Source organism: Bison bison, unplaced genomic scaffold (assembly GCF_000754665.1).
Source record: "Bison bison bison isolate TAMUID 2011002044 unplaced genomic scaffold, Bison_UMD1.0 scf7180017864481, whole genome shotgun sequence".
In the NCBI taxonomy this organism is placed as follows: domain Eukaryota; kingdom Metazoa; phylum Chordata; class Mammalia; order Artiodactyla; family Bovidae; genus Bison; species Bison bison.
In genome coordinates, this window is record NW_011495041.1 from 2,246,990 (window position 1) to 2,259,610 (window position 12,621).

Below are 12,621 nucleotides of genomic sequence, written 5' to 3' on the forward strand. Positions count from 1 at the left end.
GACCCAGCGGCCAGAACTCCCCTCAGCCGGCTGGTCGGTTAGAGGGTTGCCACGGCAACAGCCACTTCCGGGAGCGGGGTCTCGGCGAAGTCAGCTCCGGCGGTGCGGGGGCCGGTCCGGGAGCCTTTGCTCGGCTGCACCTACTGTCCCGGTAGTGGAGGGAGGCCCGGGTCCCCGCGCACCGTAGCTTCCCCAGCCTCAGGGTCTGCCCTTGAGCCGTGGGCCCCAACCCCCGCCCTCAGATCGCGTTTCTCTGTTGCTCCTGGCAGCAGGCACTTCCGAGAGCGGGTACTGTTTCCCCCTAGTCCCCTCCCTCTCTCAGCTCCCAGATCGTGTTTCTCTGTTGCTCCTGGCAACAGCCACTTCCGGGAGCGGAGCGGTTTCCCCCAGTTCCCCTGCCCAGTCCCAGCACCGCGAACGCTCGAACCCGGGGTTCCGGCCTCCCGGCAACCGTTGGTCGGTGATCTTCGCTGTCCGCCCGCGGGGGTGGGTGACCTCAGGCCGCTTGTCCCGGGCCTTCCGGCGGGGCTCCCGCAACCAACATGGTTCTGCTGCACGTGAAGCGGGGCGACGAGAGCCAGTTCCTGCTGCAGGCGCCGGGGAGCTCGGAGCTGGAGGAACTCACGGCGCAGGTGGCCCGGGTCTACAACGCGCGGCTCAAGGCGCAGCGCATCTGGTCAGGTGCGGCCCGGCGGCTTGGGGCCTGGGACGGGAGGAGAGAACCGGGCCCGCGGGGACGGGGTGAAGTTGGGCGGGACCCGCCAGGCCTACTCGGGCCGGCTAGGGGCGACCGAGGGTCAGGCCAGTGAAGACTGCGAAGACGCGCAGCTGCCGGGCTTGAGATGGGGACCACGGGTTTCCCCAGAGATGCTTCCAGGAGCGACTGCACCGCGTGGGAAATCAGTACTGAATATTCAGTGGAAGGACTGATGCTGAAGCTGAAACTCCATTACTACCTGATACAAAGAACTGACTCACTGGAAAAGACCCTGATGAAAGATTGAAGGCGGGAGGAGAAGGGGATGACAGAGGATGAGATGGTTGGATGGCATCACCGACTCAGTGGAGATGAGTTTGCGTAAACTCCGGGAGTTGGTGATGGACAGGGAAGCCTAGCGTGCTGCAGTCCATGGGGTCGCAAAGAGTTAGACACAACTGAGCGACTGAACTGACTGCACCGCGTGGAAGGGTGCTCGGAGCAGACGGGACGGGCCGTTCCACGGCCTGGGGAGTCGGGATTGGGCCTCTAAGCAAAACAAACCGACCTAAGTCCCGAAACCGAGGAGGGGGGAGGGGGGAGACGGGAGGTGGCAGAGGAGGGAGCCGAGAGCCTGGACCCCAGAGCAGGTGTAGGGGATCTCCAAAAGTGTGAGAGGTGGGACGATCCCCGGGCCGATTTTTAAGAGTGTTCTCTTTTGAGACTTGAAGATAGAGCAGTCTCCGGGGGGCGGTTTGGGGCGGGTGGGAGAGCCACCCAGCTTTGGGATGGTTTTCAAGGGCGAGAGAGACTCGGCGTTCTTGCCTCCCTCCGTGTTCCCTGCTCTCGGAAACAGCCTGATCCTCATGTTACAGTGTTTTGGTCACTGCCCCCCGCCAACCCCCACCCCCAACCCCGGAGCCGTGACGGCCAATGCAACTTTCCACCGCGCGGAGATGTTCCCTGGCGGTGCCGTCTAGCAGTGGTAGTTGCTGTAAGTCGTGTCCGACTGTTTGCGACTCCGTGGTCTGTCCACGGGATTCTCCAGGCAAGAATACACTGGAGTGGGTGGCCGGTATCACAGGTGGCTGTTGAACACCGCCAAGACACTGCATTCTTTATTTCAATTCATTTAAATGTAAATTCTAGCGGTAATGTGCCTGCCAATGCAGAAGACTTAAAAGCCACAGGGTTCAGTCCCTGAGTTGGAAAGAGCCCTGGAGGAGGACATGGCAACCTACTCCAGTAATCTTCCCTGGAGAATCCCATGGACAGAGGATGCCTGATGGGCTACAGTCCATGGGGTCGCAAAGAGTTGGACAGGACTGAAAGGAGTTAGCACTCAGAGCCTCCTGAAGCTCCTAACTGTTGCCTTAGGCAGCACAGTACTTGACAGTGTGTTAGTCCAGATGTGATCCACGATGTGACTGTTTGATTTTTGTACCATAGAGTACTCCTTAAGGATCATAAACTATCCATTCCTTAAGAACTCATTTGTGGGTCATATGTATCGTTTCTTAGTAAAATTTACCTACTCCAGACCAAGCTCAATTAAGTGTTATTTTAAAATCAAAGCATCTGGGGGGAAAAGGGCCTCAGCTTCTTTTTCTGTGAAATTATCAATTGAAATGTGGTGCTGATTGTTCAGAGTCTCATTAGTGAATGGGAAACCCATTCATTTAATCTGTGCTACCTGTTCAGTCGTGTCTGACTCTGCATCCCCATGGACTGTAGCCCGCCAGGCTCCTCTGCCTATGGAATTTTCCAGGCAAGAATACTGGAGTCAGGTGCCATTTCTTCCAGGGAAATCTTCCCAACTCAGGGATCCAACCCACATCTGGCAGGCGGATTCTTTTCCTAGTAGCTCAGATGGTAAACCATCCGCCTGCAATGCAGGAAACCTGGGTTCAGTCCTTGGGTTGGGTATGTATTCAACTTCTCAGTGAATTTCAATTTATGCCTCCTGAATGTCAGGAGGTATAACACAGCACAGAGGATTGGCGCACAGAAACTGCAGCCTGTTTCTGGTGGGTGAGCCCCCAGACTCTGCTTCTGTTGATCTAGGATTCATCGGTGCCCATTTGTCAGAGGTCAGGGACAGGTATGCCATAGCAAGTGACATCTAAGTGTCTGCTAAATAAAATAGCCAACGGGCCCCTGACCTCTAGGAAGTTTCCATTCCAGTGAAGTGTAAGGTGTTATAATAATGACTGTGATGCATATTGTCTAATTTCCTCTTGTTTTTAAGAAATGGAAGAATTAGCAGAACATGGTGTATTTCTGCCTCCTAATATGCAAGGACTGACTGATGAACAGATTGAAGAATTGAAATTAAAGGATGAATGGGGTGAAAAGTGTATCCCTAGTGGAGGCTCAGTATTTAAAAAAGATGACATTGGACGGAGGAATGGACAAGGTAATCCAGCATTTTTCTTCTCTGCACATGCCTGAATATAACAATCAGTGTGAAAACAGTCTTCAAGTTAAAAAACTGACCTCAGTATTTCTATTCAAAATTACAAAAACTGTACCATATAATTCCTTGTTGTTGTTTAGTTGCTAAGTTGTGTTGAACTCTTTTGGGACCCCATGGACTGTAGCCTGCCAGGCTCCTCTGTCCATGGGATTCTCCAGGCAAGAATACTGGAGTGGGTTGCCATTTCCTTCTCCAGGGGATCTTCCTGACCCAGGGATTGAACCCTGGGTTTCCTGCATTGCAGGCAGATTCGTTAGTGTCTGAGTCACCAGGAAAGCCCTTATTAACTCCTTATAGCAAAACGCTCGGAGAAAGCAATGGCACCCCACTCAAGTACTCTTGCCTGGAAAACCCCATGGATGGAGGAGCCTGGTAGGCTGCAGTCCATGGGGTCGCAAAGAGTCAGCGACTTCACTTTCACTTTTCACTTTCGTGCATTGGAGAAGGAAATGGCAACCCACTCCAGTGTTCTTGCCTGGAGAATCCCAGGGACGGGGGAGCCTGGTGGGCTGCCGTCTATGGGGTCGCACAGAGTCAGACACGACTGAAGCAACTTAGCAGAAGCAGCAAAACACTAATCCAGGATGAATTAGATGGAAAAGAAGGCATCTGTCTTCTTGCTCTTACTAAGTTTCAGCTAGCTTTTAAATGTAGTAGATGAACCACAGGAAATTACCAACTTTATAGGCAACAAATAATTGAAAATTGGCATTTTCATATCATTCAATCTAATAGTCTGAGGGGATAATCATTGAAAATATATCACAGGGCATGTTTTGTTACAGTTTGTACATCAGAATTTATTTAGCGATTGTGTGTGGAAAGAGGAAATAAATGTCAGCCCAGTGGTCTCCGCTTGAATTGAGGACAGGCCGCTCTCGTACAAAGCAGTTTAGGACAGGCAGAACTGAAGAAATTAGTCTCCTTTTAGTATATGGTTGTTCGTGTGGGATTGGAGGGGAAAAGGGATGATAACCTATTTTGATACCATATCCCTTTTAACCTGCATAAAAAGCTCCCTTTAAAAGATTATAATTGATCAGTTAACAAACACTTAAGTACCTATTATACCCTTAAAACACTCTTAAAAGCAAAAGAAAGAAAGTGTCCATGCAAAAGAAAGCCTTTGCATACTCAGAAAAAAAAATACTGAGGATAATAGGAATTTCTATTAATGGTATTTATTTTGAACTTTAACCTAGAAAATAATAATGGTTGTCTTCCACATCTTTTCATACCTAAATCCATTCTCAATTTGGAGAGATTTTTTTTTTTTGCTTTTTAGCTGAAATTGCATCAAAGAAATAAATCATGGTACTTGTAAAAACAGTTAACAGAACATTACCAGTTCATTATTCATCTTTAAATCAAGATTGTGTTAATCACTTTGTTTTAGTACAGTTTTGTATTTCTAGTATTTTCAATGACTAAGTACCAGTGTTATTTATTAAGGGTATCAAGTTTGAGAGATCTAACTAATAACTAACTTCTGACGTCCAGCTTTCCTATGTCCTTTGCCTGGATCCATTCTTGTACTTTCTCTCATCTCACTTCCTCCCTACTCAGACAGAAGGGGTTACGAAGAATCCTAAAGATGGCTGTTTCTCTCCCCCTTCCCTTTTTTTATTTTTAGCTCCAAATGAAAAAATGAAGCAAGTTATAAAGAAGACTATAGAAGAAGCCAAAGCAATAATATCTAAGGTTAGCTTTTTAAATGATATTCTAAAACTTGTCTTTTGAAATACAAATTCCAGTTAATGGCTTCCAGAGTTATCTGCCAGCCAGCTTTTTTTCATTCTTTCTTTTTCTCTCTCTTTCTCTTTCTGTCTGTCTCTCTCCTCCTCTCCTACCGCACCGGCCCCCCGCCCCCTGACCCTTCCTTCCAGAGGCAAAGGAAACAAACATGTTTAGAGTGGGCCTTAGCTTGTTTTTTTCTTTCCCTTTCTTTCCCGCAATCCTCTCAGTTTCTTCAGGTCAGACAAAAATGGTTATTGGCTTGTGTAAATGTAGTTCAAACATGAATTGGTGCTCATATGCTTTTTTTTCCTTCTTGTTGAGCTGTAGTTGATTTACCATGTTGTGTTACTCTCAGGTACACCACCCGATTATAAGTTATTATAAGTTATTACAAGATACCGAATATAAGTCCACGTGCTATTCAGTAAATCCTTGCTGCTTATCTATTTTATGGGTCGTAGTCCGTTAAGAACTAAAGAAAGACGAATAGGGCAGATGCGAACCTTGTGGCCGCTCACTGGATCTGCAGGATCTGATTGACACAACACGTGTGTATTATGAGTTAGCTCTTTGTAATTATCTGAAGTACTTACACACAAAATACTTCACTGAAGGAGAAACATAAGTCAGACTGTTGACAGGCATAGGCTGTGAGTCTGGAGGACAGTAATTTAAGGATTTTTCAGGAATTGAGTGGCTTTTATTTACGTGTTGCTGATGATCGTTGCCCCACCCTCCCTCCACCGGGTTAGCCAGGGTCTTCTTCCTGGATAACTGCTGCTTCTCCTGTTCCGCCTAGTGCTCTGGATATCATTGTGATTCCTAAGCCAGCGAATCCTTCAAGTGATTCAGGGGAGCATGCTTTTCTGCCTGTCAATATAGGAAAGGCTTCGGTTCGACCCAGGTTTACAAAATGCATTTGGCTGCAGAGACTTTTTTTTTAAAAGGATGAATGTGAAAGTTGCTCAGTCATGTCCAAATCTTTGTGACCCCCTGAGCTGTAGCTTGCCTACAGGCTCCTCTATCCATGGGATTCTCCAGGCAAGAATGCTGAAGTGGGTTGCCGTTTCCTTCTCCCAGGGATCTTTCCAACCCAGAGATCGAACCTGGGTCTCCCGCATTGCAGGCAGACTGTTTACCGTCTGAGCCACCAGGGAAGCCCAGAAGGATAGATAATAACTAGTAACATGTAGTCAAGTTGGCCCATCCCAGAACAGATTAGGAGAGCAGTGGCCTGGGCCCTGCTCTGCCCACTCCACTCCCCAATGCCTCCTTCTGTGGAAATCCTTCCTATGCGTTTATGTCACTTATTTCCTTTGCCTGTGTGTATTTTTATGTTGTCATTTCATAGTTTAGAGACAGCTTTCACAGGTCTTCCAGTCGCTTTTCTGCAGCAGTTTGCCCAAAGTGGCAGAGCTTGTGGGGCCAGGGCTCGATTCTCACCCAGGGCCCTTCCGCGCTGCCCCCACATGTAGCCGGCCTGGCTCCCACCTCCCCAGACCTGCCACGTGGGGGGCAGCTAGCCCCGTGGGTCAGAACACGCGGCAGGTAGGTGGATGCTCAGATCCCAGCAGGCCCACCGTCCAGCCCCTGGGCCCCGAGCCTCTGCCTCCATCACTTAGGTTCCTCCGGGGGAATGTGGAAGGTGGTGGGGCATCCAAGCTGGGGCCCCTTGAGGGTGGGCAGTGACATCTGTGCACTCCTCCCTGGGACCCACCCTCAGCCAAGAGCGGGAGCCCAGGACCGCAGGGAATCTGTCATCCTGAGGCCGCACCTTGACTTTGTCTGTCCCCTGCCGTGGCACCTGGTCAGGACCACTGCCCTTGGTATCAGTGGAGCTTTTGTAGAAAGTGACCCCCTGGTGCCCCTGTCTGGGCATATTGGTGAGGGGGTGGCGTCCTGTGGTCAGGACCACTGCCCTCGGGTGACCCCGGGGCTGGTGGACCCTCACACCGCCTGTGGGCCTGGGCCCCTCCTGGGGAGGCCTGATACATGTGATGGGGGTTTCTGACTTGGAAACAATTTCATAAGCCATCCTGGGAGTAGGTAAGGCAAGAGAGGCCCCCAGAACCTCAGGCCCGATCCTCCCGGGTTTCTGAGAACCTGGCCGCTGTTTTCTTTCCCCCAACAGACATGACTACCTTGGTGCCCCCAGTGGCCCCCAAGCTGCAAATCCAGAAGCCTCTCCCATCTGACTCCTGAGTCATGCCTGACTTTGCACCACGTCCACGGGTCTCCTCTGTCCTGGCTCCCTCGCAGCTTCTGGTTGCTGTTTTCTCTTCATCTTGCTGCTTAAATCCAGTGTTTCACCAAGTGTGTTAGCATCAGCTCTCTTCTCTTTCTGTTCTTTCTTCCTTGTCATTTTATCTTCTCTGCCAAATACCAGCTTCCACTCTCTACAGATAATTCTCCAGTCTCTGTCCTGTACCCCAGCACCCTTGTTTACTTGCAACCTGGGTTTCTTTCACCTGGAAGTCCATCCAGCCCTTCAAACTCAAGTTTTCTAGGGCTAAACTCATGGATTCCTCTGCCGTGTGTTCTGTAGCCGGGAGCTGGCCCTTCCTGCAGACTTTTCATTTCTATTAACACAGCCGCCAGTGTATCAGGGTTCCCTTCGTCACTGCCTCTCTGTCACCCGAATGCTTTGTCTGGTCCCATACCACCCACTCCCACGATGCCTCTTGAATCCCAACTGCTCCCCTCGTTTCCACAGTTACCACTTTACTTACAGTCCCCCTGGTAGTCTTTGTGTTCAGACGTCAGCTTAGGGGGCCTGCAGTTCAGTTCGGCTCTAACACTGACTATCCAGCGCTCTCGCAGACACCATGCTAAAGCATGAGGTCCCCGACCAGACTTCCCTGGCAGTCCTGTGGTTAAGACTCTGCGCTTCCAAAAACAAACCAAAAAAAAAAGACTCTGCGCTTCCCCTGCAGGGGGCATGGGTTCGATCCCTGGTTGGGAAGCTAAGATCCTGGGATTCTTGCCCTGTTCTCTGCACTTCACCCCCTCGATGCTGCTCATATTCTGCGTTATCACTGAGGTTATGGTGGCTGTGGCTCAGCCCCACAGACAGATCAGAATCACTTGGGTAGCAACACCACCTGATTCTGTTTGCTGGCGTGGGTCTTGTACAAGAACCTGATTGACATCTGTTGAGTTGATTGGCCACATCATAGATAACAGTGCCCGCAACCACTTTCAGAAACAAGTAGAAGCCAATGTCTGCATGACCATGGAGATGGTGAATGACGCCTTGGACCAGCTTCGAGGTGCCGTGATGATAGTTTATCCCATGGGGCTGCCGCCATACGATCCCATCCGGATGGAATTTGAAAATAAAGAAGATTTGTCAGGGACTCAGGTATGTGGGTGGCTCTTGGGGTCTCTGTAATGTGAGTTCATGCCTACCCCCGCCCCAGGGCAGAAGCCGCTCATATTTGACCTCATATTTGTCCTGATGTAGTTTTTGCTTCATACACAGCTTTCTATCTTGCTAGGCTCGGCTTCAGAGCAGGGTTGTGAATTCAGGGGAGGACCGCAGAGATCTGCTCCTGGTTGAGGGCTTGGCGCACACACACAGGAGCGGCAGAGGAGGGAGGAGCTGAGAACTTTTCCCGTTTGCTTTGGGAAATGGGAAGCACTGGGAAGCCAGGAACCTCATTTTTGCCTGTTTCTGCCAGATGTCTTGGTCCCATTGATGGAGTTTTGTGTTCTAGCCTTCCCTCTTGCTCCTGAATATTTTCTTAGCTTTATGATCCACTTTCGCTCATTTTTCTCATTTATTCCTTACCCTGTGGGGCAGTATCTTTTCCTCTGAGCCATCTTACATAGGAGGGGGATGCAGAAGCAAACTGACAGCCCCGTTATACCCACATAGGTCCTCCTCAGCTTATGATGGGCTGTGTCCCAACAAGCCTAACGTAAGTTGGAAATATTAGATTAATAAATTGAAAATGCATTTAGTGCCCTCAATATCATAGTTTAGCCTCGCCTGCCTGAAATGTGCTCCAGAATACTTACATTAGCCAACAGTTAGAAAAAAATCATCCAGCACAGAGCCTATTTTATAATGTAATTTACTAAATACTGTGCCGAAAGTGAAAAACAGAACTGTTGTCTGGTACAGAATGGTTGTCAGTGTATCGGTTGATTACTCTGGTGATCATAAGCTCACCGCCACGGCCCAGCATCCCAAGAAGATATCACACTCTTATCACTAGGCCAAGAAGAGATGAAAATTCAAAATTTGAAGTATGGTTTCTACTGAATGTGTATCCCTTTCACACCATCACATGGTCAATAAGTCACAGATGAAATTGTCGTGAGCCGAGGACTTTTGTATTCGAGCACCCAGCAGGATCCCCATTTTCCTCCCTGGCCGTAGTCTAAAAATCCATCTCAGAGGGACCTTACATCATGCATGGATGAGGGTGCCAATGAGATAGGATACCCCCACTTCCCAGAGCAGGAAGTTACCCGAGTCAGGGCGCGAGTGGAGACTGACAGGGAAGGTGCCCAGGTGAGCGAGGGCGGTGAGTGGGCAGGGAAGCTGGTGCTCCCTGGGGCGCGAGAGGGCAGGGTGCCGGAAGCCTGTCCCTCACCGGGAGGGGCACTGACCATGCCAATGCCCAGGAAGCCTTAAAGCCCGTTCTCAACCATGGCCCCCAGGCAGGGCTCAACGTCATCAAAGAATCAGAGGCACAGCTGTGGTGGGCAGCCAAGGAGCTGAGACGTACCAAGAAGCTTTCAGACTACGTGGGGAAGAATGAAAAAACCAAAATCATCGTCAAGATTCAGCAGGTAAGCGCTTTGACTTTAATGTGTCACGGCTGGTTTTTTTTAACTTACTTTCACACTGGTAAAAATTTACAGTAAACCTGAAAGATTTAAAACTCCCGATGCAGGCACTCTAATCCTGTTTGGTCCAAGCTTAAAACTGTCCTCTATACGGAGCAACGAAAACTGGAAGGAAAGGGAGATCAGTTGACAGTATCTGGAGTTTGTTTTTTCTCAGTTTAAAAAATATATTATTTCCTTCTGGCGGGGCGGTGTCTTCATTGCTGCTCAAGGGCTTTCTCCAGGTGGGCTGAGCAGGGGCCCCTCAGTGTGCTGCATGGGCTTCTCGTTGCAGAGCAGGGCTCTAGGGCTCAGGCTCGGTATTTGCAGTATACGGGCTCAGCTGCTCGTCAGTGTGTGGAATCTTCCAAGACAAGGCGTTGACCTGTGCCCCTGCCCTGGCAGGCGGATTCTTAACCTCTGGACGACCAGGGAAGTCCTCGAGTTCCTTTTAATTGGGGGGAAAGGAGAGTGTACCAAGATGATTTTAACTTTAAAAATAGGGCTTACAAGTAACTCAAACGTTTCTCGAGATGAAAAATATAGCCCCGAGCACTGGTCTCAAGCTTTTCAGAGTGCTGATGGTCTGTGAACGAGGCGGAAGGCTGGAGACCTGTAAAGGCCTAGTGTAGAGCTGTGTGCCTGCAGGTTGCTGTGTCCTGTGCTCTCTCCTAAACCGTTCTCTAAAGTTTGGGGGAAACAGGGTGGCCTCCACGATTATCACTACCCCTTCCCCACTAGACCTGCAGTGGCTGGCTTGGGAATGGCTGTAACCAACATGCACTCCCCAGCCTCCACTGTGAGGGCCCAGAGCAAGAGTGAGACTCCCTTGACGATTTGCTTTGGATGATGAGAGATACATGACCTGTTTCAGATCAGTTCAGTTGCTCAGTCGTGTCCGACTCCTTGTGACCCCATGGACGGCAGCACGCCAGGCCCCCCTGTCCATCACCAACTCCTGGAGTTTACTCAAGCTCATGTCCATTGAGTCGGTGATGCCATCCAGCCATCTCATCCTCTGTCGTCCCCTTCTCCTCTCGCCTTCAATCTTTCCCAGCATCAGGGTCTTTTCAAGTGAGTCAGCTCTTTGCATCAGGTGCCCAAAGTATTGGAGTTTCTGCTTCACCATGGCCTTGTTTAGCCATCCACAAAGAACAGTTCGGGCTTTGGGCTTCCCAGGTGGCAGAGTGGTAAACAGTCTGCCTGCCAGTGCAGGAGACCCAACAGACAGGGGATTCCATCCCTGGGTCAAGAAGATCCCTGGAGTAGGAAATGGCAACCCACTCCAGTATTCTTGCCTGGAGAATCCCAGGGACAGAGGAGCCTGGTGGCTACAGTTCACGGGCTCAAAAAGAGTGGATCCAGTGGAGCACAAAACAACAACCACAGCAGCAAAGGCAGTTCTAAGACGTGAGCTGTAGCCTCCCGGGTCATCCACAGAAGGCCTTCACCCACAACGCGCTGTCCCCTCGTCTTTTCAGAGGGGCCAGGGAGCTCCAGCTCGAGAGCCCATCATTAGCAGCGAGGAGCAGAAACAGCTGATGCTGTACTATCACCGAAGACAGGAGGAGCTCAAGGTACCATGGGACCAATGGGTTTTCACCAGAGTGGACACTTGGGGTGTTCACTCCTCTCCCCGATGCCTCACCTGGGGCAGCTGGGGGCCATGCGTCCTGCAGGACGTGGCGGGGGGACCTTCTGAGCTGCAGCCTCACCAAGGCTGTGGGGGCCCTGCCAGTGTCCCTCTGCGTTAGTCTGGTGGTGTCCTGCTTCTCTGGGGAGGCGGGGAGCAGGGAGGTTGGTCGTGGATTCTGTAGAACACTTTCCTGGAATGCCCTCCTGAGAGAAACCCATGTGTTTCTAGAAACTGGAAGAAAATGATGACGACTCCTGTTTAAATTCTCCGTGGGCAGATAACACTGCTTTGAAAAGACATTTTCATGGAGTAAAAGACATAAAGTGGAGACCCAGATGAAGTTTGCCCGTTGACGAAGCCTTCCGAAATACTGGCTCACCGTTCTTTAGGTAAAATGACAATAACCCTAGCTTAAAACAAGACAGCTGCGCCCTTTGTGAACGTTGTTGAAATCTCTAGTTTTCCTTTCAGTTTGAATTTTTAAAAGTGAGTTATTCAAGGTTTTGGAACGTAATAAACACATCCTCAAAAGAATCTGGCTAAATTATTTTTATAATCTGTCCACTATTTGAGGCTTTTCTTTGGCTAGATACTGGAGGTATAGTTTCCTTTTTCTTCCCTGATTGTTTGATTGTACATTCTCAGGATGTTGAAGGTACCTTTTCCGCCACAGTGAGTCGGGTCCACTGTGATACTTGGCCATCAGTGGCCACTAGAGGCCGCCCGATGCTGAGTCTTGTTTCAGAGACGGCCGTGATCAGTCAGAGGGTCTAACCGTAGTCTCCCAGCTTCAAAGCCCCCGGATGATAACCTGGCTGGCCTTGTCTTCCAGGTGTGAAGGCCGCTCCTGTGAGGGAAGTTGGGTGGCCAGAGCAGGCTAGCCTTGAAACGGGACAGATCCCTGTGTCATTTCTGGGCTTTTCCCGAAACCGAACACAGACCCTGGTGACAGACGGTTGTCCCCGTGGGCTCAGCCTGCAGCTCCCAGCGTGCTGAGCTTGGCACCGAGACTGCCGGAGGCAAGCCATGTTGGCTCGGTGGCCATCCAGTCACAGGATGCCCTGGCTCACTCGCCATCCCGCCTGGCTTTCTGGTTCACCTTTTTGAGTTTTAAATTCTCCCAACTCATCTCTGCAAGTGTGGATGCTTCTGCAGCTCAAGGACACCTCTCAGGCTGTGCCGCCAGGGGCGGCCCACACATCTGGTCCTGCTTCATTTGGCCCATAGAGGACTCTTCTC

At 50.3% G+C, this 12,621-nt stretch overlaps 1 protein-coding gene across 1 annotated transcript; it reads left to right on the forward strand.

Annotated features, from left to right (window-relative positions):
- Nucleotides 1-30: 30 nt before the first annotated feature.
- Nucleotides 31-11,916, forward strand: LOC105004630 (chromosome unknown open reading frame, human C21orf59). The gene is made up of 7 exons (XM_010862299.1): nt 31-681; nt 2,946-3,113; nt 4,807-4,874; nt 8,113-8,271; nt 9,579-9,710; nt 11,228-11,323; nt 11,611-11,916. The coding sequence occupies exons 1-7, from the start codon at nt 543-545 to the stop codon at nt 11,719-11,721; spliced, it is 873 nt and encodes a 290-aa protein (XP_010860601.1). The 5' UTR covers nt 31-542; the 3' UTR covers nt 11,722-11,916.
- The last annotated feature ends 705 nt before the right edge of the window (nt 11,917-12,621 follow it).